This window comes from Apus apus, chromosome 3, assembly GCF_020740795.1.
Source record: "Apus apus isolate bApuApu2 chromosome 3, bApuApu2.pri.cur, whole genome shotgun sequence".
Taxonomy (NCBI): Eukaryota; Metazoa; Chordata; class Aves; order Apodiformes; family Apodidae; genus Apus; species Apus apus.
This window is the reverse complement of record NC_067284.1, coordinates 85,069,843-85,097,743: the sequence shown is the minus strand read 5'-3', so window position 1 is coordinate 85,097,743 and position 27,901 is coordinate 85,069,843. Positions and strand designations below refer to the sequence as shown.

The 27,901-nt window shown below is 42.5% G+C and overlaps 2 protein-coding genes across 2 annotated transcripts in view; one reads left to right on the top strand and one right to left on the bottom strand.

The window, feature by feature from the left end:
- The first annotated feature begins 1,730 nt into the window (after positions 1 to 1,730).
- GPR137B (G protein-coupled receptor 137B) lies at positions 1,731 to 27,142 on the top strand. The gene is made up of 7 exons (XM_051613712.1): positions 1,731 to 2,242; positions 11,431 to 11,480; positions 16,498 to 16,720; positions 20,445 to 20,598; positions 22,299 to 22,423; positions 25,319 to 25,443; positions 26,530 to 27,142. The coding sequence occupies exons 1-7, from the start codon at positions 1,874 to 1,876 to the stop codon at positions 26,639 to 26,641; spliced, it is 1,158 nt and encodes a 385-aa protein (XP_051469672.1). The 5' UTR covers positions 1,731 to 1,873; the 3' UTR covers positions 26,642 to 27,142.
- Positions 24,125 to 27,901, bottom strand: part of ERO1B (endoplasmic reticulum oxidoreductase 1 beta) — a 34,307-nt gene continuing 30,530 nt past the window's right edge. The window contains exons 16-17 of the mRNA XM_051613711.1: positions 24,574 to 24,640; positions 24,125 to 24,434 (exon numbers count right to left, since the gene is read on the bottom strand). Coding sequence (XP_051469671.1) covers positions 24,610 to 24,640 — 31 coding nt within the window. The 3' untranslated portion in view covers positions 24,125 to 24,434; positions 24,574 to 24,609. The remainder of the gene's footprint in view (positions 24,435 to 24,573; positions 24,641 to 27,901) is intronic.

The window sequence follows — 27,901 nt, the reverse complement described above, 5'->3', positions numbered from 1 at the left end:
TTCTTCCCAGAAATATGCAGGGTGCAGGTGCTAATTTAAAACTAAGTTCAGGTTATGCATGTTGAAGACATAAAATTATCTTTCTGTCCAAGCTATAACATACCTCTGTACATGTACATTATTTTTAGTACTTGAATATTTCTTATCCTCTCTCCCATTGTTCATTGTATATTCTGTGTATTTCTGTGTGTAGTCAAATTGACACAGCCACTGGGTGCTGTGTATCAGCTTGCTTCTGTGAGCTGTTTATCCAAGATTTCCAAAGTTCCCTCTCCTGGTAAGGGTCTTAAAATCATATCCAGACACCTTAATAGAAGTGACCTGATTTACAAGAGTACTGACAACTCACAGATCCCTTTGCAGTCAATGGGAGCTGAGTATACTTAATTAAACTGCTTATGTATCTAAACATGGATTTAGGAACATAGCTTTAAATTCAGTGTGGGTATTTTTAGGGCAGGATGGGCTTTACTTAGAGATCTTTTTCAAGAGCTGTCCAAACTTATATCTGCTGTATTTATATTAAGAAGCACAATTATAATAATTATGATATTACATTAATTGTAGAAATTGTCTTTTTTCAACAAACTAGTAGTTCCAAACTCCTTGTGGCGGGAGGCATTAATAATGGAAATCTTATTTTAGTTAGTACTCAGTATCTGCATACCCTGAACACTGTGTTAGTTCAGTACATGGACTTTTCACCAGAGGAATTTTTATTCAGTGCTCACCAGACATGTGGGGTCCTCCATGGGGATTATTCCAGATAAAAAGCACTTCTCTTAATCAGCTTTGAATAAATGATAGGAGTATGGCAGTGCTCCAGCCATAACCAAGGTATCTTTTTAAAACCTTGTTACTTAATGGCGTATGACACTATACATGACCTAGAGATATATGAAGCATTTCCACCACACTATGAATGTCTAAACCTCTTACTTTCAGTTCTTACTTCTCACCTCTGTGAGTCAAACCCAGCAGCCTGCCATAGCACCAATTAATTTATAGATTTAATCCCACAGGCACATCTGCACACTTGTGAGAAGGCATGTCTGGTTGGTCAGCTGTTGCCACAGCAATGGCACAAATAGGCAACAGCTAAGAAGAAAAGAACCTGTAGCTGCATGTACACTTTGGTGAATTTGGGTATTTAGAGGGGTTTATTTGTTCCTATGTTTGGAAGCCTTGGTGTGCCTTGGTGTGCCTTTTCTCCCATGCTAATGAAATACCTTATGTTAGAAGAAAAAGAAGATACTGAATGTGTTAGATTTGCTGTGCAAATTGTGTATTTCCTTATAAACACAAAGGTTTCTGCAATGCAGAGCTGAGCTGTTACAGCTTATTGCAGTGATTTGAATTTCATGAGTACTTTACGGTGCTTAAAATTATTCCTAGTGAAATGCAGCTAAATAAAGTACTTGCTAATGGAAAACAAGACCAAAAAATCCTACAAAGATAAAATGTAGCTGCCACTGGGAAAATGCCAGGTACCTGCTTCTTGTAGAAAACAGAACATTACTTAACTAATTTAAAATCCAGATAATTTTCCTTAGGAAAAAAAATCAGCAGTAAACCATTCAGGGGCTGGTGGATTTCTTTGTTTCTTAAGGATGGTAAAAATTTGTGCACAAACATCGACAAAGGGCAGCTTTCTGAACTGTTCCCTGCCAACTGCTGACAAAAGCAGTCCTAATGATTCATTCTGAATTGTGATCATGTGCTACCAGCCCACAGTGAGCTGCCAAAGAGGAAGTGCAGCTTGTTTTCTTTCATTTTCTTGATTCCTATGCTGTAGGAAGATGAAAGGAGAAGGAGGAGGAGGCAACAGCAGCAGCCAAACTTAATAAATAGTTCTGACGATTCCTGATATCAAATGGAGGTCCCTGAGTGGGACCCACTGAAAAATGACACCCTACCACCGACCCTGACGCCAGCTGTCCCTCCGTATGTGAAGTTGGGCCTGACCATTGTATATACTGTTTTTTATTCACTGCTTTTTGTGTTCATCTACGTCCAGCTCTGGCTGGTCCTTCACTACCGGCACAAGAGGTTCAGTTACCAAACGGTGTTTCTGTTTCTGTGCTTGTTTTGGGCCTCTCTTAGGACTGTGCTCTTTTCATTTTACTTCAAAGACTTTGTCACAGCAAATTCTCTCAGCCCCTTCATCTTCTGGCTTCTCTATTGCTTCCCAGTCTGCCTCCAGTTTTTCACCTTGACCCTGATGAATCTTTACTTCACACAGGTAAGCAACAAATATTTGGTTGATTAAATCTAACAGAATTATTTTCTAAGAATCGTGATAAAAATGTAATTTACTAACCTACCTTGGCAATGCAAAAAGCAAATTTCAGTTATATTAGTTGGAAATTTTAACTTTTTATCTATATGCAAGTGATCTGTGTTACAATGCAACTGGAGCCTGAAATGATAATTTCAGGAATTGCAACTAATATATCTACTGTCTATTAAATGGCTTTTAATTTAAAGCTTAGGGAAAAAAATGTAGGAGAGCTTGAAAACTGGGCATCTAAAATGCTGGTTTATTATTTTTTGTTGTTGTTGCTGTTGTTACTAGACTTCATAAACCTCCTGTCTTAGCAGACCTGATACCTATGCGCAGCCAGAACTGTAATTTCTAATTTTGCTAGCAACCTCACACCCTGGTTTTTCATAAGATGGCTAACAGATTCCTGAGTGTGATTTCTATTCTGTGTATCACAGTCAAAACTGTTGGTTGAGTCCAACTGTGGACTCAGACTCCTATAATGATCTGTATTAAAAATAACAGTGACTCTGGACCCCACTAAATGCTGTAGAGATCCACTCCGTATTTCAAGGACACTGTGATGTAATTACCTGTGTAGTGGGGTAAAGGAAATAGTACCTCCACTCTGGAAAGAGCTCTTGAGAGTTCATCTGTGCTACAGACAGCTAAGACGAGTTAGTCTGCACAGTGCTCTAGGTTGCTGCAGTTCGATTTGCTTGGAAGTATTTATAGTGAACTTGGGTGTCTTGGCACTGGGCTGCAAGATGGGATGTTGGCATGCTGAGGCAAAGAAAGGCTGCCGGGCTTTCCTAAGATCTCACAGGAAGCTTGCGGGAGGGCAGGGACTGGATTCTCTATCTCCTCAATCCCACTAGAGTGCCTGGAGCAGGAAGCCAAGCCTGCACTCAGATGACCCCTGTGACAGCCCATTTTCCCAGCGCAGGGGTAGCTGGCCAGGAGAGCAGCAGCCAGCTCTGGAGCACCCTTGGCAATGCTCAGGATGCTTTGGGTGTTGCTGTGAGCCCCACTAGGAATCAGCTCCGTGTCTGGGTTAGGGTGCTTCTGTAGTGCCTGCAGTCTTTGACAGTGCTCTGTAGTGATGACAGGCCTGTCAATTATGAACAGCCTGGCTGGAGAGATCAGGCTACTTCTGAGAGCTGCCATCCCAGAGCTGCACAAGCAGCAATGGGAAGCATGACAGCTCTAAGAGGATCACTTGAGTTGTAGAGGGTATTAAATGCTTAGAACCACATAAAGAGTTTTGTGCTTAGGTTTACTTTTCTGTATTCAGTGTCTGAAACACCTGCTAGCTCACCCCACTCCACTCCCTAGGACTTCAGATATATTAAGGGATTACAGGAACCTTTCATCTCCATGCCCCTTAAATCCAGCTCAGGCATCTGGTGACCTATGCTTTATCTCATAGTTATTGTGAGAGTCATTTGATAATGGTGCAGTTCCCCAAGGGCAAGTGTCCATCACCATACAGCCCATCCTCATCACTGCAGCTGGGACTAAGTCATAGCCCTAGGTCAGGTTCTTCCCCCAGATACACATATAGGGCTGCTGTGGAAGTCTGGAGGCAGAATGCAGTGTCCTTGCTCTTTGCCAAGAGAAGCCGAGGCTGACATGAGCACTGAGGGGGCACAGCAGTTGGCACTCTGTGCATCAGAGTGCCAGCACTCAGGGGCTTAGCCTTGCAGGTAACTGATTCCTTTTGTCTAAGGAAGATCTAAAAAGAGAGCATTCAGAATGCACACATATATCCTTTTTACTCATTGTTGGCATTGCTGTCTGATCTCATTCAGGAAGTACAAGTCAGTGGCTGAAAACAGAAGGAATGGTAAGGCTGTTGATTCTGCATAGGAGACAATTTCTGCTTTGTCACCACGAGTCCTCAGGATTTTCCTTTGACCCCCTCTGTAAAAGACTGTAGTAGTTACCTGTCATGAAGAGCTGTTGTGAGGCTTTTGAAACAGTATTTGCAAGGGACTTTCAGAGTTTGTGATGTGCGTCATAATCTTTAAAGATCGTGGGCAACTGTAGACAGGCATATTATTAGTATTGTTGTTTGCTTTAGAGCTGGTTGCTCCCAGGGAAATCGCATCTCAAATATCTCCCCAGCTGAAACAAAGTCTTAAGAAATACAAGCATAGCCATTGTAGGAATATAATGTAAGACACAGAGTAAGTGCACATATTTTTAATTCACTGTTATTAGTACTTTACTTCTAACCATTCAAAGGTGGTTTGGCTTGAAATTCAGCATCTGCTTGAGACTGTATATTTAATGTGCATCTAGCTCTCCAAAGTAGACAAGCAAGAACTAGTGTGAAAGGGGTGGGGAGAGAGAATTTTGTTTTCAGTAATGGCTTATAACTTCACAGACCTGTTCAGAAACAACTTTTATCTTTTTTTTCTCTAGAATGAAAGCAAGGAGGGTCTGCAGCTGTGTCTTACTTCATGAAAACCATGCTGTTTAACTGGTGATTAGAGGGAAAGTGATCTATGTATAATATAGGGACAGAGGACTGGAAGAGACCTCATGGGTCTCTGGTATTTGCAGGTGTTTATTGTTTGCTCTATGGTACCTAGACATGTGGCACTGTTAGGAGAACTTTTAGAGACGGATGTAAAAAGAAATTATTCAAAAAAATACCGCAAATCCTCCTGGCCAAACAAAAAAAATACTCATTTGGCAAGTGCCTGAGGGCATTTTTCAGAATAACAAGCAGCTTTGAACTTGACAGAAAGTTAGCCACAACTATTTTCTTTTTAATAAGTGTCCCAAAGCTATGAGCTTGCAAATTTAAACTGTATTTTATGTGTAGCAAGACAAGTAAGCACTGATGGTGTCAGCACAGCGGGGTTGTTCCCAGGCTTGCGCATCACCATCAAAAGATACAGCAGAAAGAACTGTAATGGATTGGGGCAGGTTGCTAAAGTGGTGGACTAGTGGATGAAAGAAAACTTAAAATTGAAATAGTTTTGATTTAGAAAAACTCCTGAGTGATCTTTGGATTAAGAGCCAAATTCAGGATCCTTTCCTATGGTCTTGATGCCCTGCCTATGGCAGAATAGAAGATAAGGCTGCTGCAGATAAGCAAACCTTATTAGCTCCTCTCAGAAATCACATACTGCAGAAAATGCTTATTATTTCCAATGAGAGTGCTAAATTTATTAGAATTTATTAATCCTGTGTCTGTATTTGATATCTTCTAAAGAAAAAAGATAAAATTACCTACCATCTCAGAATAAGCCTCTATCTACTTAGAAATCATTAAAATAAATCTCAAGCGAAGATGAGATCCAGTGGCACTTTCATAAAACAGTAGGCCAGTGCTGACAAATAACTGCATTGTACCAAGCCAGAGCAGCTCCCTGATCCTGCTCCATCAGATAGGGAGTTACAGTATGTGTTTCCACCTGCAGAGACTGAAAAGCCAGTATATATTTTTGCCTCACACCTGCAGCTCTTACTGCTTGATAAAGCTAAGACTGTACATCTGCAAATAAGGTATTTTCCACTTCAAGTGACTCCCGACAGTGGGGATCCAAGGAATCAGGCACTCTTATTTATATGTTGCCTAGCTAAATCTTCCCTGCCCCTGACAAGGGGAGACTGAGATGGAATGAGACTTCACACGCTTTACAGTCAGTGCTGTGGGCAAAAGTGCAAAGAGGCTCTGGGGAATAAAAGAAGAAGTTGCCTTTTTTGGTGCGGGTGAAGGGGGTGGGCAGAGAAGCCCTTGCTTCACTTTGTCTTGTTTGCTTCAGACTTTACATTTCCCTGGGGAACAGGATAAAAATTAAACAGGAGGAAGGCTGGGATGGAGGGTTACAGGCTTGAGAAACAAGGTCAGGGTCAAAGACTGTGAGCTGTAGGGGATGCTGTAAATCCCAGGCCTGCCCTGTGGCCAGGCACAGCAAACCATTTGGTGGGCTGTAAGTCTAATCATCAGGTTGGGAACTCCAGAACCTAGACAGCATGGTGCTGAGCTAAAGAACTGTCAGTCTATATGGGTAGGGAAGGGCTGGTGAGCAGATTTATCTCTCTTTTCTCCTCCCTAGCCATATTCCCTGTTCTCTGGCATTCAGGTTGAGAAGCTTACCCTGCCTCCCAGGCAGAGCTGATAAGATAAAATGAAGAGAAATAGGGCAGAGTAAGACATTTTAGATAGTAACTGGCCATGCTGGAAGTGCCTGGGAGGGTGAGGTAAAAGCAGCACATGGGTTTTTGAGAGGTTATTTGTAGCTTAGTGGAACTGTTGTACTTGTTAGCTGTAGGAGGAAAATTAGGAGAACCTCTCATCCTTTAATTACTGGGGGATAGCATTTCAAAAATAATGACACCACTGAGAGAACAGAAGGGGCTTTTTATTTAGGAGAAATATTAAATTGTTTTGTAGAAATGAATACATCGTATTTTATAAAGCTTGTTATTAAATTCAGGCATGCTTTAGATGTACACAGAACTACCTACATAGGAGACCAACTACAGCTGGCAAAGCGTCAGCAAATATGTTCAGCATAAAACATTGCCCTCAGTATTGGAGCTATAGGAGACAAGTTGTAACTGCAGACCTACTGGTTGTCAGTTGTCTAACATGAAGAATGAGGTGATTTGACTTAGAAAATAATTTTATAGGAAAGCTACACATGGAAGTTTACTGTGGCTGCCAGCCCCACAATGGTCCCTGTCGTTTCAGGCTATTTTTACCAATGAGTGTGGTAGTGATGCCTCTGTCTGTAGGCCCTGCAAACTGCATAGAGTTGAGAGAGCAGAGAGAAAACTTGCATATTTTGGGGAGTCTCATGCAAATGGAAGAACGAACATGAGAGGAAGAAAGGGGTTGGTGGGCTTGGGACTGGAAGATACGCAGGAGAGGAAAGGTGTACATGCTGATGGTGAGGGGCTCTGGGCCTGCATGAGGTTGTGCCGTATTTCCAGGGTGCAGAAAGAAGTTTGCATGATGTGTGACAGAGGAAGAGAGGGACTGTGGGGAAAGTGACTGGGAAGGAAAAGCACTCCCTATCGTCCATACAGAGTTTTTGAAATAAGAACTGGTAAATAAAGCTGAACTTCATTCCTGTGCGGAGGGCCAGCTTGAGACACAGGCAAACACTTAAATGCATACCTGAGGTTTTTGGTATGCTGAGCTGCTGCTCCTGTAAAAGTGAATTGATCAGCTAGCACTAGAGGTACACTGGAGCTTTTTGCCAGCCATCATGTTGGTTCAGCTAAATCAGAGCATGGACTGAAAATTGCTTTAGTAAGATTTTATTTTTCATTTGCTCTGGGAATATGTGACTTGGCATTCACACCTGTTTCATTGATATAGATACAGGGCCAGAGTGGCTCCTGATTTAACTTTCACAACTGTAGCTGGAACCCCTTCACTCTACAGCAGTCTGGCCCTGGCTGCTTTCTTGGCTGCCCAGTAGCTCTGCAGAACTCTCTGCAGCCAAGCAGCTGATGGATTCCTATGCCATCCTCACTGCTCCACGGCTGGGACCTGGTAAAATGGATTTAAGGTCAGCTGTTTATATCAGTTCCTGGAGCATACATTTCCCTGGCTGTATAAAGGGCTTTCTGGAGTCTTTTTGTACTGCTGCAGCCTTATATGCCAGACATATACCTCAGGGGAGTGGGGGAGGGAGTGTGAGAATCTCATTTGAGGTTTTCAGTCCTTCAGCAAAACAAGGAGTCAAAACAGGGTATTTCTCCTCTAAAGAACAAGCAACAGGGGAAATGCTTTTTAAACATGAGAAAATTAGCAAGGAATTTCACTGAGTTTTCCATGTTGATGTTTGTCTTGGGGGTCTCCTGAAGGGGGTCTCTCTTTCTTTAGAAGTCTGCCTTCTTGCTGTTTATTCTTAGGAATAGCCTGGTATGCTCTGGTTTACCGGAAGACTTGCTTAGATGACTCAGATATTGACTGGAAGCTTTCTCAGCACTGTTGCGGGGAGGGGCCATTGAGCAACCAGTCTCTTGAGCTAAATGACTTTTAAAAGCAAAAAGCTGCACCCACGCATGTAAAGGTATAAAGAGATCGGCTTCTGACATCCTTACTCCCACCAAACAGCCCTTTATTCTGTGATAATCACATTGCTTCCAGCAAAGCTAGTCATGAACTAAGGCCTCATCAATGTTTAAGACAAGGTAGCAGAACTGGGCCACCTGTATTTCTGTCCAGCAGTGAATTTGTGAGAGTGTCCATGCCCTGTAACGTAGCTTTCTTTTTTTTTTTGCGGTGTCCATTTTCTTTTGTATGGTCATTTTGCTCTGATAGAATTGAGGAGCATATATCAGCTGGGAGAGGCCCACCAAATGTGGAGTCACAGTAACAGCTGTTTTTCTGGCTATCTTACATCTAGAGATCCTGCTGGCTCTGCAGCAGGAACATCATATTTGGTTTTAGCTAAGTTGTCCATGGAGCTTTTGCTAGGTAGGACTGCTTTATGTGGCAGGAGTGCTCTGTGACAATATAGGGGTGAGTGGGTCTTTTTGGGGGTGGAACCAGAGGAGATAATATTCAGGAACTTGTGAGTTTTCTAGGTTTTCTGGACCCAGCATGACTCCTTGCCCACTGCAGATTGCTTGTCTTTTGTAGCTCTTTGCACAGGCTCCGAACGCTTCTGCTCAGTGCTTCTCATGAAAGCTGTCAAAATTAACGGTACAGTCTGTGTGAGTAACTGCTGCTCAGAACAGGTGAGGATTGTGGAATGGCCCTAGAGACAAGTTTTACTTGTTTAGTTTCAGCTGAAGTCAGGAATCTGTTCCTTACCACTTGCCCACAGTGTCTTCCAGAATAAGCAGAACAGGCAACAAGTCTGGTACAAGAAGCATACAGGAAGTATTTTTAACCCCATCTGTTCTCTGAAAACTGGCGGCCTCTCTTTGTGTACCACAGAAACTCAAAACATTCACAAGCCTCTTGTACCTCTTCTTTCAGTAGCAAGTAAGTAAAACAACATCAAAATTCTTCCTGCTCCTGTGAGAATTCATTATTCAGGAATCTGGAGAATGATTTACAAAAATCTTTTATAAGGGATGCTGCCAGAGATGTTAACTATTTGAAAACAGTATGAATGGTTGCAGAATATTTTTGCCTTTTTTTCCCCCCTCGAACCTCTCACTTTTATTCTTAGCTATTAATTTTCTAGGGCCTGCTGAAAAGCTCTATGTTCTCCACTGGCTCAGCTAGTGCTAGGCAGGCTGATGCATCACAAAAATAATTTCCATGTCAAGGCAGCTGTTTATGGTGAATAGGAATTAAATGACAAGTTATTCCAGGAGTGCTGGAACAAGTGAAGCCTTATTTTCTCCAGATCTATGTCTCATGCTTAACTTCAAGCTGTTTCCATAACTGAGGCATTTCTTAGGTTACTCTGCTATGCAGAGTCATACTGAGTGATGTGTAGGATCTTTATGCAGGATACTCCTCACAGAGGTCATATATCAGATGTATTTATAGGGGTTGTTACTTCTGATGGGTCACTGATAATTGGGAGGGTAATAAAGGATCATGCCTTTGATGCTTCAAGTATTTTTCCATCAGTTCTTTGACCAGAGTGTTTTAAGATTAGTGGGGGAACAGCTTGACAGGCAAACTCATGCCTACATGTACATAGTGATCATGTAAGTCCTGTTTCCTTGGGAAAGCATGATAATCATAGCAAATATTATGTAAGCTATATTAAAGGGCATGCAAAAGCAAGGCAGGGTGACTTGAGGAGAAAACAATTAGGAAACAACCCAGAATAAGTCATACAGCGTGTTGTTTTATAATACTAGCAAAAGGTGTGCTTCAGTGTTAGGTTAAATGAACATTTGTGAACAGTATGTTTGGAAAACATGTTAGCTTATGAAAGAGCAGCAATCATAGAATCATAGAACTGTTCAGGTTGGAAAAGACCCTTGGGATCACCGAGTCCAATCACTAGATGCTTCCCTGTAATATTTTTCATCAATAAGATGTAAAATCATAAAATCATAGACCTTAAAGATCATCTAGTTCCAAACCCCCTGCATTGGCAGGATGACCTCATCCAACGTGGCCTTGAACACTTCCAGGGAGGAGGCATCCACAACTTCCCTGGACTACCTGTGCCAGTCTCACCACCCCCACAAAAAAAATTCTTCCTAATGTCTAGCCTAAATCTTCCCTCTTCCGTTACTCCTTGTCCTATTGCTACATGTCGTTTAACAAAGGCCTTCCCCAGCTTTCCTGTAGGTCCCGTTCAGGTACTGGAAGGCCACTATGAGGTCTCCCGGGAGTCTCCTCTTCTCCAGGCTGAACAACCCCGACTCTCTCAGCCTGTCTTCATAGCGGAGCTGCTCCAGCCTTCAGATCATCTTTGAGGCCCTCCTCTACTCGCTCCAGGAGCTTAATGTCCTTCTTGTGCTGGGGGCTCCAGAACTAAATACAGTATTCCAAGTGGAGTCTAATGAGACACTCTGCATTTTGTATAATTTCTGATAGTGGTTAAATACCTGTGACTGGTTAAATGTAGATGTAGATTGCAGAAAGCATGTCAGTATTTTTGTCTTTTCTGTTAAAGCAACGTAACTACTGGGCCTGAGCTATCTCCTTGTAAAAATACGTATTGTTGTACAGTGAACAGGCAGTCAGTAGAAGCCAAACATACCTTGGAGTAAAATAATTAGTTTGGTTCTCAAGGGCATCCTTTTGGCAATGTAACATGGATACAAACATATATATCCGATATCGGGGCAGGGTGCTACGCCAGGCTCTTCAAGTGAATAGATCATCCAACCAGTATGCTGGTATGAGCTGGTCTACATGAGAGACATGCACTCTTAGGTCATGTAAGAGCCTAATAATTGCTTGCCTTTATGATTATACTGGCATTGGTCCTCTGGGGAATATTGGAATAAAGAACTTTATTCACAAGCCAGAGTAATTGCAAATAATGGTGTAGGCAAGTTGTATGCAAGTACCTCATGATCCCATGCTGAGTGGTTTTAATACTTTGCTTAGAGCTTACCTGCCATGGATAAGAAATAAATGCAAATCTGCTATGTAGTGAAACCTATCATTACATATCTTGTGACCTGTGGGACAGGATTCCTGCGGATCACAGCATCTTTCTTTACTTACATGGATCCCATGTTTGATGCAGTATTTTTCTGTTTTGCAGGTGATTTTTAAAGCTAAGTCAAAATACTCCCCAGAGCTACTGAAATACAGGTAAGAACTAAGCAAACATTCAATGTGGCAAAGAGGAGTAACCATGCTCTTTGAGAAGCACTATGTCTTTGGTAATGTGGTGCTCATATCTCAGCTATTCATCTTAATCATGTTTGATGATGATGATTCTGAGGCCAGCTTCTTCCTATGACATTTGGAAGTCTGTGTCATTTGCCAACACAAGCACCATTTTTAGACATTCAGGTATTTCAAAGGCAAATATTTTAAACGCAAGCAGAAGACAGTCCCCCTGGTGATCTGTTTATAGGTTCTTAACAGTGTAATTATTGGGTGAATTCAGATCCAGTGCTTTGGTAAGGTAGCAGAGCAATGTATTTATTGAGACAGGAATGAGTGGGACTGGGTACATGAGATCATTGGTAATAAAAGACTCAAAAGTTTTGGGAAGATGTGAGAAGACTTGTGAAAGGAAAGAGGATGATGGATTCAACTTAGTGATGTCTTTGAGAGCTCACAGATGACCTGTTCCAACACTGTAGAGTTGAGGTTAGGGGAGCTTTGTATTTAGTTGGAGAGATTTGTTTGGGATCTTGTGGAGCAGGAGGAATGCAGGAAGTACTTAGAATCTCCAGAAAGGGCAGTAATGTCCAGAAAGCTGATGAATAGCTCAATAAATTAATGTTTATTGTGGCAATGCCTAAAAGCCTCAGTTAAGGGCAATATTGTTTAGACAAGAGAAGAGAGAGAGGTTGTCTCCATTGTAAAGAAAAAAATTACAAGCCAAAATCAGGATAGGAAAGCAGAGTAACTTGAAACAGAAATATTTTATTTGCTGACTGTTTGGTAGAACACAGTACTGTATCAACAGGTCAAATATTAACATAGTTCTTGCTCTGGGAAGTTTGTTATCCACTTGGATTTTGATACAGCTGGAGAGCTGATCATCTGGAACAAGTGCCTCAGAAGCCATGTTTGGTAGAATGGCAGTACAATGAGAGCAGACATGAGGGGGGCTTTTTTGGGCTGGTGAGGTATGGGACACGCAGGGTGTGATGGCTGACTGAGGAATGTGGACTCCATTCTGAACCAGAGCTGATGCAGAAAATGTCAGGATGAGAACCGGGAGGCTGCATTTATTTTGATCGCCTCAGGAATGCTTTTAAGTTAGAGGGGCTTTGTGCATACCTTGGCCACATCCCAAACCACAAGGGGCAAGAGCTGGACGCTCCCTGGTAAACACCATGCCTTACAAATAAATTCAGGCCACTTTGCACTCTGGTTTCTGTGGGAAGGAAATCGAGGAGTATGGGCTGGCAGACAAGCACAGCACACACCAGCCAAGTCCCCAGCTAGCCCCCAGTGCAAGAGGAACAAAGAGCACAGCTTTGCCCAAAGCATGGGCTGCAGGTCAGGGTGGTACAGGGCAGGTCTGTGAACATTTTCCTGGCTGGTTTTACAGATGAGAGGCAGAAGCTTTGAACCTCATCTGTTACTGATGCTTGTGGCAAGGCTTTAGTCCTGAAAACTGCTTGAAAATGTCTTTATTCTGGCAAAGGAAGCTTGTGATATTTACTCAATGCCCATGAAGTATCTGCATCAGCACCCTGCTGATGCAGCTCTTGGAACATTTCCATTCCTGAACACTTATGTGTTGTGACTGGAATTACTGATGCACAGACTACCTTCCCCACAACTACTCCATGTCCACCCTGACTCTTGCCTACTGCATTTCTAACACAGATCACTCTTGGACCTGGTCTAGCATTTTCTTCCTTACTTAGCTCCATTGGTAAAGAACTTCAGTAGTGTTTTGGTTTAATATCTAGAACCCTTACCATGAATGTGGTTAGCGTGTGTAAAAGAGCCATGTGCATAAAACTGTTTTCTTTCTTATACAGGGCAGTTGAAGGGGTGTAAATGTGTGCACGCCCAGAGCTGAGGTCCTGAACCTTAATTGTAAACAGGCTAGTGAAAGATCATAGAATCACAGAGTGGTTTCGGTTGGAAGGGACCTTTAAAGATAGTCTAGTCCAACCCCTGTCCCATGGGCAAAGACAACTTTTCATAAGCTCAGGTTGCTCAAATTCTGATGGAAAGGTAGATGTATGATAGAACCATGGATGGTCTACAGACAGGGACTGGAGTCTGCACTTAGTGCATTTGATTTTATTTAATTGCTGAATGTTCACTTTTTTATTCCCCCCCACATTCTTTAATAAGTGTCAGAGGTCTGGTATTGGTATTTCTGCAACAGATAATGATAACATAAACGGGGCAATTGGGAGGGAGGACTGTGGTCTGTGTATCGGTACAGGTCTCAGAAATCAGAATAATTTCAGATACAGAAAAAGACTGATAAAACCCTATGAGAGATGCAGAATCTTAAGCAAACTTTACTCAACATAGCCTTCATGATGTTAGTCTCTGTGGCAAAAGATCTCATGGGGAAGCCTGTGCCAGCCCAACATCAGATTTAAACTGCCCTTCTGCACGTCTCCCTGGGCTTGGGGATTTCTTTCAGTCACTGGGTTTGGATGAGGCTTGCTGTGCTGTGTGTGGGCGCCTTGTTATACACAAGCCTCAGATGCTGTGTGGTTTCTGAGGAAACCACATACAAAATGCAGTAGTTTCAAATAGATTTTCCTGTGAAACAAGGCAGAACTCACTGCATTCAAATGAAGTTTGATTTTCAGCTCAGAGAAAAACTTAGGGGTGCATCCAGCCAGAGACAGAAAGACCAGAACACCTTGGCACTTGCCTTCCCCAGCCAAGTCAGGTTACACACAGCTCCTTTTAAGAGAGTAGTCCCAAAATGGGGATTAGGCACACTAGGGTTTGGGACAGTAACTGGTGCAATCTGGAAGCACCTCTGTTGGCCTGCCTTTCTGTTTTCTAACAAAACCCCATACGCTTATTCATGCCTTGTAGGTTCCCTTGTAGTTGAGCTTTAGGGATATATTCTGCCTTTAAGTGAGTTAGGAATGCTTTCCGCAGCTGCAGGAACCCTGAAACTGCTCTGAGAGACATAAGCCTGCATCTCCACCAGTGCTTATTCAGAAGTTCTGCAACAACACTTCCATTGTCAACACAGGCAGCCATGTCCCCAGCCACATCATGTTAATAAGGGAGGTGGAAGATCATTATGTGAAGAGCTGCACCACTGACTGGCTATGACAGCTCACCCTGGCACATATGGGAGTGTGTGGGCATGACAGCATGACTGTGCTTTTTTTTTTTTTTGCTAAACTCCATCAAGGAGCTGCCTGACCTGGAAGCCTCCAAGCCTTGCTGGTTGCAAGCCAGCATCAAGGGCATGCAGGCTGTGTTGAGTAAGAAGGTTTCTGACTAAGCTGAGCAAAAAAGAGAGCACGTACATACTGTCCCACAGGCAGGCAGCATGTAAGAGCAAACCCTTCCTTGTAAACTCAGACCCCACAGGAGTATTTTACCTGTGCTGCAATGGAGGAGCAGAGATGAGGGTATTAAATAGGCTTTGGGAGGGGAAGAAAAGGAAGACACAGGAGGGTTACTTCAATATTTTAAAGATATTAATAAAAACTGTAAATGTACCACCACTACAACTCCAGAGAAAGCTATATGAGGGAGGAACTTCAGGACTGCAGTGCTTCCATCATTAGACTGTGAGGTTTAAAGGAACTCTAGCTGCTCCTCTTAAAAACAGAGCCCTGCCTTGGAAAGTTAAGAATGAGCACAGTCTTCCCCCTGAGAGGGAATTTCCATGACTGGCTAGGAAAAGACAGCATCCTTGTTTGCTGCCAGATACAGCTGAAAAGAAGGGCACTGATTCACAAGTAGGGAATTTTAGGCTTTCAGTTCTCCATTTTACACATTTTAAAAGTTTCCCAGATATACCCCTTCCTTTCTTGCCCTCTGAAAAGACACCAGCTTTGCTTCAGCTTTGTAGCTGGCTTGATGCTATCCCAAAAGAATATGAATGTGTGAAAAAAAAAAAAAATCACCATTGGGCAAAATATTTTTAAGCAATCAGAATTCAGTTCCTCAGGGACAATCTGGATATTTGTCAGCCAGATTCAAAGTTCCGAGCAGGCATGAAATCCTATGGCCAAAACCTCTTGTTCAGTGGCTGCAAATTATGACCCTTATCAGTAATTGCCTTGGTCAGCAATGGTAATGAAGTGAGAAAACACCTGAAACTGAAACATGCCTCATTTTTTTTAGTGAAAAGCTTCACCACAGCTGTGTGTAGGAGTAAAGAGGGATTCAAAGCAGCTTTCCTTGAGTATGTGGTATATGTATATTGGAGGTATCAGTGCTGGGTAGGTGGGAAAAAACAGATGGAGAAAACCAGTCCATCTTCTAGGCTTCTGTTTGTCACGTTTCTGTTCCAGCTCTGCTCCTGTGGTTGTGCAAACAAACCTTTTGCCTAGCATAGAGGGCAAAATGCCAACCGAGAAACAATATGGATGTTTAAATTTCTTGATGTTTCTTTCAAGAGGTTGTCCATAACCAAGTTATTTAGGAAGAGGAACAGAGGAGGATGCTGAGGAACCAGGAACTCAGACGTTTTTCCTACTGTTAGACACTTTCCAAATTTAATATGAAATCTGACGGCAAACGTCAGCAGACAGTGATGCTTCTCATGGCAGTGGTGGTGTAGTAAAACCAGGATCTAAAACCAGTCCATGCCAGGCAGCTCAGCCTTTTGCAAGGTTTTGCCTGTCAGTGAGTAGTCAGAGGGTTCGTGCTGTGCATGAAGTGCACGCTCTAAGAAAGTACATGTGTATTTTAAGCAGTTTTCAAAACTGGGCTGTTGTATTTCTGCTGCAAACACCCAGGTTTTGCTGCTTGGTGTTACTTTCTTTACTTGCAGCTTATTGTGTAACTGTAAAAACAGGTTTGAAATAAACTAAGTTAATCTCTCCAGAATGTGGAGCACTTTGACTGGGGCTCGGGCAGGCTGGTTACTCTGGCAGCTGTGGCAGCCCAACACGTGCAGCTAAGAGTGTAACTTCCATCTCATGACTGACACTCACTGAACAATGTTGCTAAAACTGTTTTCTCCTCACTCTCCCAGGTTGCCCCTCTACCTGGCTTCTCTTTTCATAAGTCTCCTCTTCCTCTTGGTGAATTTAACATGTGCAGTATTGGTGAGGACACAGAATTCAGAGAGAAAAGTCATTGTCTCTGTCCGGGTGGCAATTAATGACACGTTGTTTGTGCTGTGCGCTGTTTCACTCTCCATCTGCCTGTATAAGATTTCCAAGATGTCTTTAGCCAACATTTACTTGGAGTCAAAGGTAAGGTACATTTTCAGTTCTTTTCAAGTACCTTCTCAGAGATGAGGGCAGTTGAGGCAAAGCCACACCATTCTTTAGATCCCCTGAGAGCTAGAGGCCTTAAACTTCACAGCTTGTGCTTGGCTGGCCATCCTGCTCAATATATCAATTAAATACTAAGTGCTAGCAAGGGTACTTTTGGCTAACACGGTGACTCCAAAATATGTATTTTTGAGGCAGAGTTTGCAGAACTTACTGGCTGGAGTTTCTCATAGCTGTTTTTCAAGTGGATACTGCTTTCTCCAGATCCACTTTATTTCAGTACTGCTACATAGATGTGGCTTATACTTTGGGATTCCTCAGGTTGTCAAATTATTGACTGATTAAGTGTTTAAGGTATCAGCATGCTGAAGATAAGCCAGCTAGAGGAATATGAATCTCCCTTTATACATCTGCATACTGTCCTATAGATAGATGCATTATAAATTCAGCTAAGTGGGGAAGGGGGAAAAGTATCATATTACTCTACAAAATGTTCTTCAAATAAATATTGTTAGGTTTACAGTTTTGCACACATTCCTTGGTCAAGGTGCTGGGTGGCACCACGTAAGACTGCAATGTTTATTCTGAAATCAGTGAAGGTGTTTGTATTTATAAATAATGGAACAGAGCTTTCAAAGGTCCTCACATTTGCAGTAGATATTTAAATCTTAAAATAAATTATTAGTTTAGTCAATAGTACATTACCTTTACCACAAAAACTTTTCAAAAATGTAACTTTCAGCTATGACTTAGAAAATCTTATAATAAAATTCCTCTGTCCACTTACTTAATCAGATGAAAGGAATACTTTTCCTGTTTAATCAAATCTGGCCATACTGCGCAACAACTGAAAAGTTCATGGCTGAATAGAAGATTTAAAAACACAGCTTAGTTTGTTTTGTTTCTTTCAAGCCTGTTACTTGCTGACCAAAGGGCAGGGGCAAAGGATTATTTTTATTAGTAAGAAAAAAATTTTCTACGGCTGCAAATCACAGAAGAGCAAATCTCAGTAACAAAGCAGTGTTAACCTAAGGGAGGCTTTGGTAGATTACTTTGTTCCGTTTCCTCCTCCTGCAGGAAACTCAGTCTTCTTTACTTCAAGCTATTTCACAAAAAAGAAACAAACTCTAACAGACAGGGAGGGACAGAACACTCAGCTGATCAAAGTTTGAATGTGGAAATGAGAATTAAAGAGCACTTTGCTCTGTTCTGCTGACCTGAAATGGGAGTTCCTTTGGGGACTTCCAGTAGGATTTGACTGCGTGTACTTAAGGGATACAGATGGTTGGAGCTGGCAGTGAAAAAACATCCTGGTTTAATCTGCTACTGTTGTGCTGAAAAAAACAGCTAAAGCAGAAAAATTCTCTCCAGTGATATGGTTGAAGTAGTGTCGGAGGTAATGCGTGCTCTGCTGTGCGTGTAGGTAGGCATCATCACTGGCAGCCTTTTATTTGCATCTCCCATCTGCTGGCACGTATCTTCTCAGCCCACGTGAAAACACATTCACCTCCATGACCTGGCATGGGGGCCTGGCCTGGTTCTCTGCACCCAGTCTGTGACAGCAGTGAGGCAGTGCACAACCCTGCCCTGGGGTGCTGACTTGGGCCAGTTCTGTGCTGGCCAGAAGCATCTTGTGGTGGGACATGCTACAAAGTCCTGCCTCCCCCTCTTTTCTCTAGGGGCCTGTGTCTGAAAAAGGATTCCTCTGGCTTTACTTTTACTGCTGCATTCTCCCTTCCCTAAGCCACTAAGTATGTTTGACTGCCAGCAAAACTTTTATCCCATCTTTTGTGTTTGGCAGGATTTAAGTTTTTTTAAATCTCTAGTATAATTAACTATTAAAGAATTACAACGATGTAGGGAAACCTATATTGGGAAATAGCTGTGCTCTCCATTTCTGCTGTCCCCAGTCTGTAAATGCCACTGAGCTGGGATATGGTGTCAGTACCTTCTTCCTGCTCTCTCATGCTCAGTTTCCATGACAGCATCACTGACTTGCTAGTAGCCAGGGAGGACAGAGAAGTGCCTAGCAAGCATTTCCTCTTTGTGGCATTTCCTGCTTGCTGGTCTTGCCACAGCTTTCATCACTGCCTGATACGTGTCTGGCTCTTGGCTCAGCCCTGGTGTGGTTGCAGACTGGCCCAGTGGGCAGTGGTGGTTCCAGGATGTTTAAGCAGGAAGTCTGGCAAAGAGCTTGACTGTACTGGGGATTTTGTAGTGCTCCTGAGCCTGGCTGTTCCCTGAATCAGTATTTTGTTGTGGAAACAGGCAAGCAAGCTTTCTGCAAGCTTTTCTGACTACTCCCTGACTTCCTCTTTACTGACACCCGTTAGGGAACACCCAGCCCAAGGAGTTGGCTGACAGAGCTGCAGGGACAATAAATAGTCACCAGCATGGGTGAGCAGCACAGGGGTCCTGGTAGTCTCCTGAAGGCCAAGGATTCTGGACATGGTGACTTGGTTACTTTCCCTGATACCTCAGTAGGCATTCTGTTACATCTCTGCTCTACCTGCCCCAGCACTTTGAACATCTGCTCCTTGGCTGGAAACCTGGAAGTGAAGTGTGTGAGTGCAGGGAACGGGGTGCAGACTTTCCTGTCTCCTGTGCTGGTAGAAAAGGTCTTGTGAGGGGAGGAGCACCTTCCCTCTTGGCATCTCTGTCGCTCACACAGATGAGAGGAGCCCATCCTCGTGGTGTGGGTTTCTGCCAGGAGTGAGAGAGGGCAGGGCTTGTGGAGCAAATGACTACAAGGTATTTTGCTTCCCTAAAAGCACACAGAGTTTTAACCCATCTTACCTTCTTTAGCTGTGCAAGGCAGTGTTCCAGAGCCAGCTGCACAGAATTTACTTTGAGCTTCCTCCTTCAAAGTCAGTCCCATTTTTGTACATCTGCCTGTCTCCGTGATCAAGCTCACACTGATCCCTGTAGCCATGGCTCCTGAATTCCTTCCTTTCTTGCTGCTACAACAACTCCTGTTCTGGAATCTCACTCCCCAACAGTGACCCTCCCTACCTTAGTCCTCACACTGGAGTAGGCTCTTTTCCCTGCTCTGTCCATTCTTCTCTGTAGGGCTTAGGAACTGTTCTGATTTCACACTCTGCAGTCTCATTCCTCCTCTTGTGCCCAAGCTCCCACTTACAATCTGCCCCGCCATGGTCACTCTGCCCATGGGCCATGCTTCCACTTTGTCTCATCTGTGTTGACATTAGGTAAGGCAGGATGTTCTGTTCCTCTCTGTGCTGTTTAACTGCTGACTATTATGATCTGCTCTGTACTTAGGAAATAGGTGCACAGCAAGCAGTTGTAAAAAGATGCAAGGTTGCATCATGCTGTCTAGCCAGCATCTGATACAGGGTGCTCTGTAGCTAGTGCACAGCTGAGGGCTGGATTGTCTTGCTCCACCTAATACCAAGTGTAGTTCTTATTTGTTTTCATTGCCCTGAAAATAGCACTTGTACAGTAAGTTGTAGGAATTAGTCACAGTCGATCTTGGTAAGGGCTGGAACTGCTACCATTGCCTGGAAACCACTGTACTGATAAAATACAGGACTATACATATTGTAGCGCATAGTGATCAGAGAGGGAAAGAGGAAGTCAGTTGCATTAGGCAGAGTAGCATGACAACCCTCAAAGTCCATGCAAAACAGTGTTCTTAGCAACTGCACTTATGAATAGTAATAACCTGTGCTTGAATCTCTTCCAGGGCTCATCTGTCTGTCAGGTGACAAGCATAGGAGTGACTGTTATACTACTTTATACCTCACGGGCCTGTTACAACTTGTTCATCTTATCATTTTCCCAAACCAAGAAAGTAAATTCTTTTGATTATGATTGGTACAACGTATCAGATCAGGCAAGTATGAAAATATTTGCTAATAAGAAAAACTCATTCTGTATGTGATGGCTGATTTACTAAATGGTATGATAATATAAATTAATATATTAAAATCCTTTTTTTTTTTTTTCTTTTATTCAATGCACTAAGATTGTTTTGCTCCAGGAATACAAATTTCTAGTAATTTCAGCATAAGGAGGAAAAAAACCCCAATGCTAAAAGAAAGAGAGCAGAGCAAAGCTCCTTTCTCTGCTTTGAAGCATGTAGTTAGGTCCCAGTAGTTTTCCAGCTCTGTCAAGGCTGGGCAAAATGGCAGGCATGGGTCTGGACCATGAGCACATTTTGTTTGGCCTCAAAATCTTGGACAAATGTTGTCTCCCCACCCTCTCAACAAGCACCTGCAGACCAAAAGCAATGTTCCCAGCCACGCAAGGACCTTGCACTGCCAGGGTGGCCAAGCAAACCTGGAGCTATTAGCAGAGTTCTGTTGAGCAGTAGATAAAACTCTAAATAAGAAGTAGGTAAACAGTAGGGTAGGATTGCCCAGAGGACCTCAGTAAGAGTGAATTGAGTAGGATGTGTCAAGGGACTGCTAATCAACCCTGCTGCAGGGATGAGAGGAGGAGCACAGCTGGGTGGTGCCACTCTGTGTAATTAGAAGAGGTTTTAGACAGAAGGATGCTAGGGCGTGATTCATCTTCTGAATGGAACATTTGCCCTCCTGCTGTTGGGGCCTGGAGTGTTGCTGCTCCTGCCCCCTTGCAGGGGCACTTCTTGTGCTGACTTATGCAGTCTGGAGTAACAGGCCTGGAATTTTTTGGCCAGAATATTTGGTCCCATTTCCCCCTTGGAGGCAGGGAGGAAGCTCCATTCATAGGGAGCTCCATGGAATGATTTAAACCTTAGGTCACTACTACTGACTTGAACATCTGATCTGACTTGTGACATTAGCGTTGCCTGGATTTGGGGGTAAATTATTTGAGCCATATGTAAAGGGCCTGGAGCTAAGGATGAGGCACTCAAATTGGTACCAGAAACGAGAGTCACTTTTAAACGTACAGCCCAATGTTTGTACTGTGGCATTGCTGCAGGTCACCTGTCAGAAGTATTCCCCTTTTCTCTTCTGTACAAAACACATGAAAGGACAGGATTTTCCCTCTGCAACTATGGTGAATGGTGGAGGGGAAATTTAAAGAAGAGTTCAAAGCTAATGCTAGAAGAACAGCATGGCCATGTACACCAATTTGAAGGGATCCAAGCCTTCGTTTTTAAAAGCTAGGTTGCTAGCAATGCCCTTGAACACCTGGACATTGATTGTTCCTTCATATATTACTCCTGGCTAGAAAAGGACTGGAAAAATAGTTTCTCATTACCCCAATTTGATGACTCAATCAAATGGTTGCTTGCCAGGCTCTTAAGACTGGAAAGGGCCCTGCATTACACTTTGATTTTGCTCAAAAAAAGATAAGAGGAGGGCAGAAGAAAGATTAGAGGGAAGACGTGTACCCAACAAGATAGAATATTGATTTTTTTATTTTATTTTTTAGTATGCCTTGAATTATTAGCCAGGCTAATCTGGCTTTACTTGAAGTTCGTGGCTGTGTTGTCAGGCATTTCAGCCATTTAAATATAGGTCTTCATAAAAATAAATGTTGCCTCTTGCACCTTCTATATGAGATGCCATCTTTATTTTTAAACACTTTTCTCTTTTTCAACAGGCAGATCTCAGATGTCAGTTGGGAGATGCAGGTTACATAGTGTTCGGTGTGATCCTTTTCATCTGGGAGCTCTTGCCTACTTCCTTGGTTGTGTACTTCTTCCGTGTCCGAAACCCTACGAAAGATCTAGTAAGTGGAACTTTTAGTGTATTTGTTAGTGCAATGTCCAGGCAGGCCTGGAGGGCTCAGCTTCTGAGGAAGTTTGCTTCTTTCTGTTTTGACTTCTCCTTTTCAATGTGTCCTTGGCAGAATAAAAGCACTGCAAACTTCCCACTTTATACTAAGTGCTCCTGAGAGAAACTCATCATATTTACCCAGAAGGAAGAAGTGTTTCTCAGGCAGTTTACCTTAAAAGTCAGGAACCTTCTTAAATGTAGGGACATCTTCCCTTTGGGTTAATATGGTGCTTCACTGAAGTCAGTGGAAAAGGAGTTTGTTATCCAAAATTGGGATCTTTCATCACATAGCAGTGAAGATGGTTGTGTGCTAAGTGTTCGATGGCATCTATTCAATAATGGATTGATTCCTCTCAGCCCTGTACCCTTTGAATTGTTTCCATGTCAAAGACTGATGGCTGCAATAAGCACTTACTGACATTTCTGTTTGATCTTTCAGCAGAGATTAATGTGTGAGTTGTAAGGTTAATTCCCTGTAATTATCCTTAATATCTAGGTAGTTAATAGATGGACAAGCATGTTTTTACAGCTATAGGCAACATCTCCAGGTTAGCATAGGAGGGAACACCAGCTCTGCACTACGGTTGCTGAGGTAATATCTCTGGCTCTGTAGCCAAGCTAAACCAAGACTAATAATCCCCAGGAAAGATGTGAATGGTAAATTCACAAGTGAGAGAAGCAATTAGTAGAATAACTTTTTAGGGAAGGTGTTAGGTTTTATTCTCACATGCAGATCTCAGAGACAATGATAAAGCCAAGCTGAACAAGGAAGTAACATATCCCCGTCAGTATAAAGCCCTTCTTACTGGTCACCTGTGACATCTGACATCACACTAAGAAGCCCTGTAGGACCCCAGTGTCCATCCCTCACCATCAAAAAAAATCTCAGCCTCACTCCTGCTTAGGAGTTAGCCAGCACAACTGCAAAGAGAAGAAATGCTTCAAAGTACAGTTGGGTGGTGCTGCTCTTCTAAAAAGTGACCCCAGAGAGATTTTATTTCAAGTGAGTTTAATAAGACTAGACCTGGTGGTCAAGTTTGGATAGTGTGGGAGAGATTCACAAAAGAATGAAAATAAGGGATGTGGTCTAATCTCTCCTTTCAAAAAGCTGCTCACAAAAAGACTTGGAATCCTACTCAAATCAGAGCTCAAATGGAGTCAAACAGGCAGCGTTGTCTCTCACATGTCAAAGAGCACTGCAGTAACACATGTAACATATTTTTGTATTGTGATTTGCAGGAAGCCTATACCCTCCAGCTTCATAAAGATAAGAGTTCAGAAGAGCCAATCAGTGAATCACTGCTTTTTTATGGGTACCTTTTTTAGGATAGACATTTTCTATGATAGTGGATAGGTCATATATGGATTTTTTCCTACATAAGATAAATATTTATCCTAAACAATATCATGGTAAGAGGAAAACTTGAGACAAAAATGTTGGAAAGAAACAAATAATTAAGAGACACTTTAGGAAGGCAAAATTGTAGTTCGGGGCAAGTATACCACAAGAGGGAGACCAAGGGCCACAGTGTGTTCAGTTGGGTGGTACAGCAGTTAAGTATCGAATACAGACAATGGCGGAAAATACTTGGCCAGAAAGCATAGGGTCAGAATTAATAAAACCCTGTTTTAGTAAAAACATCTTAACAACAACTCTGGTTTAGTAAAAATAATTTTTAAAACGTTCTTTATTTTTTATATGGAACAATCTCAATAAGGTGTTCTGTGGGCTTACACTTCATTCAGGATTTCAGAGACAAGAAGTCGGGGTGGAGGCCGCCTGCCTTCAGCGCCCCTCCGCGGGCCCTTACAGACTGGAACGAGCTGTTCGCTTTGGTGCTGACACAGGGTGACTGCCATGCATGGTCCTTTGCCTTCCCATACTTCAGCCAGGCAAATGTTGGAAACGGGAGACAACAGGGATGGACCTATTTTAATCCATCTTTGTCGAAATTATTTAACATCTGAAACACAGAGGGACATGAAATTGCTCTCCTGCTTAAAGCCAAGACTAAGATGTCATCCTGACAGGTGATGATGAATCAGGTGCAGGGAACCCTCTTCCCTGGGCATGGAAGCAGTGGATCAGTGCAAGAGGCTCACCTGGGTCCTAGATGTCCTTCTGCACTGTTTCCAGAATCAGGCTGCCCTTTTGAATCTTGTCTGTTTTCTGTTTTGATTCATAGGGAAATAAAAGCAAAATGCTTTGTAAATAAAGCACTTACATGTACTCCCCTTTCCCTATTTTATCAATGGACTGTTCCATGAGATTTGACCCCTGCAGCACTGTAGGATAGATACAGAAATTGCTCAGAGAGGTTTCAAGGGGCTTTTCAGCTATGGTTTCATTAAGAAGGGTGCCAAGATTCAGCAGGATCAGTTCCTGAGGCAAAGTTGGTAACGTACCAGGAGGGAGGGTTACAAATGTGGAAGGCAAAAGCCAATCTCTTTAGGTGTTTCATATCCTTCAGCTCCTCAGCTGCTTCCCTGCTGCTCACTTCAAGTCAGCTGGCTAAAAGCTAAAACTATCCAGGATGGACAGGAATTCAGCAGACAGGTTAAATGCATAATGAGGGGTGATTTAAAAAATGGGTTGTATCTTTTACACTACACTAACAAGGTAGAGGAGGGAAAAGGAAAAGCCATTAAGATCAGTAGAATGTTACTACACTGGTGGGAAAAAACAGAAAATGCAAAAAAGTATTTATATTGTTTACAGTAAATGTAAAATTGCCTGGTTTATTTTTGGAAGCCAGGAGGTAAGCCCACAGTGATTTCTTTTAGAAGTCAGATATCAAGCAGCTTTTCTATTTGTTGCAAGTACTAACTGAGGTTTCTCTTCCCTCAGGCCAACGCAGGAATGGTCCCAAGCCATGGCTTCAGTCCTAGATCCTACTTCTTTGACAACCCTCGCAGATACGACAGTGATGATGATCTAGCATGGAATATTGCACCACAGGGGGCACAGGGCAGGTGAGACACAGGTTGGAACTACTTGCTTCTGGTAACAGAAACTGGAGGAGAAAGAACTCTCCCACACTACAGAACATTACTGTAAATTGTTTAGCTCAAATTGTTGCATACAATCCATGGGGTGAGAGGAAGCAAAGGGGGAAGCTGAAGTGGAAAGGCAGCACCGAGTAACTGTAACAATCCAAGGGCTCCACAGAGACTACAAGGTCACAAAAATGAAAACGGTTACATGATTTAGAATCATACAATCATTTTGGTTGGAAAAGACCTTTAAGATCAAGTCCAACTGTTAACCTAGCATTAGCGAGTTGCCCACTAAACCACATCCCTGAAATAATTTAGAGTTTGAGAATTGTATCAGCATACTGCTCTTTGAAAAACTCAGGTCAGATCTTTGGGTTGCATGTTTAACCCTCCATTTCTTCCAAGAGTGGCCTAAGAAGTGCCTGTCTCCCTGTCTTGCAGGGAAAAGCTCAACAGTGCAAGCAGCAGCTTGTCACAGTGGCAGTGAGAAGCCTCTCAGCTTAGGTTGCCCTGTAACATGGCTAAATGTCTTGGGGTTTACCTGAAGGGGGCATTTACTTTCCCACTGAAAAGCTGAAAATGCTGAAAGCTTATATTAATTTACCTAACTGCCAAAATCCCACACAACCCAGAACTGGCACAAAAAAGCATGTTTTCCCTGTGCAACTGTGAGCTTTAGATAATGAGTCCCTTTCCAGAAAGGAGCAGTTCACAGCAAGAATGGCAGTACCCAGTGTGAAGGAAAGGTGCTGCCAGGACACTATCCTGCCCTGAAAGGAGAAGGCTACCCCATGTGTTACTCCTTTGCTTCTTCCTGTATTGACAGTATGCTAGCAGCACATCAGTGTAATTGGTCACCTTCAAATGAAGACTAACTTGCGCCCTAGATCTCATACCCATATCTAGCTCTTGTCACTGCCTGAACCCCTGGTCGGGTTTTATTTCATCTTGGCACTTCAGCATGAGAACTACATCTACATGACTGCATTTTGCATATATTCACTAACAAGGTAGCTGCAGAACCAACCTGCCAGTCACTCATTCTTCTGTTTTCTTTTTAAGTTTCTCTCCAGACTACTACGACTGGGGACACCAGCACAACAGCTTCATGGCTTACATAGGATCCCTCCAACAAGACCCAGCACTGGACACAGACCGGCCGAGCCCTATATAACTTCAATCAACTGCAGCATTTTAGGACATTCCAATATTAAAACAAGTATTCTGAAAAAGCAGTTTTTCTTCACCTTTTGGTTTTTAGAAGTGTTCCTGTGCACAGATAAATGAAGAACTTGTCTTTGCCACGAGCTTTTCGTAGTTCAAGGAGAAGTATAAGCTAATCATTTAAACTTTGAAGACTGTTCTAATTAATACCTTGTTCTGAGCCATGATATTTTTGGCTTTGAATAGAGTTGTTAGAGGGTATAATTTAATAATTTTATGCTCATTTTAAAAGAGCAAATTTCATGAAGTGAAATGGCATAATTATTTTCTAAGTATTTTTATTTTTACACTGTGTATTAGCTCATGAATAGATAATTATGATGAATATACTGTAAACACATGAATGGGTTGTTCAAATGCATGACAGTAGGAATTCTTACTTGCACATAAAAGCCTGTAAGGAAAACGTATCAACCTGATTAAATACTGTCTTTTCAAGTTATTGCTACAATCTCAGAGCACAGTTTACTTTGGATCATCACTGTTTACTTTATACGACAAGATGGCTGGAGGCTAAAAACCATCTATACTCATGCTATGATCTCACAACACACTGCATTCTTCTAAGAAAGTAAACTTGTACTGTCTCAGCAGCTATAGGGACAGTCTCAGACAGTAGAGATGGGCATCTGCTCTGGCTGGCACACTGAACTGCAAAACAGGCTGAAAATTTGAAAAATTTAAAGTTATGTGATCTCTGTCAATCAGTTGTCTCTCTCTGTTACATAGAAGGTAAGTCAAATACCTAGCCAGGGAGATGGATACATTTATCAGTACTTAGGAAGTGCAGCCTGGGAATAGAACAAGAGCCAGGAATACATAAAGTAGAAAAATTCTGCATAACTAGCAGAAGGTCAGCCAAGTTGTGCTTCAGCCTTGTATCCTCAGCAATAAAATGTGTTGGTTTGTGGTGGACATGATGGGTAAATACCACTGTGATACATGACATTTGCACATAGTAAGTGTAAAAATAATGAATACTAAATCTGCATTTGGGTAGGAACCCTAACTCTACTTCAGGACTTTTTATTGTGCCCAATACTGACTGGTGTGCTCTGCTGTGAAGAGCTCTGCACTCCCAGCATCTCTTTCTCCCTCCCCACATGAACCAAATACTGTAACTCAATCCACATTTCCCTAGGAGAAAAAAAACATATTTCTTATAGTAATTTTTACTTTCCTGGAATAAGTTAATTTTGAGGAGTACTAC

Coding starts and splice junctions, on each gene's coding strand:
- GPR137B (XM_051613712.1), top strand. CDS start 1,874: ATGGAGGTCCCTGAGTGGGACCCACTGAAAAATGACACCCTACCACCG. Junction 16,721..20,444: donor ACATTTACTTGGAGTCAAAG/GTAAGGTACATT, acceptor AATCTCTTCCAG/GGCTCATCTGTCTGTCAGGT. Junction 25,444..26,529: donor CCACAGGGGGCACAGGGCAG/GTGAGACACAGG, acceptor TTTCTTTTTAAG/TTTCTCTCCAGACTACTACG.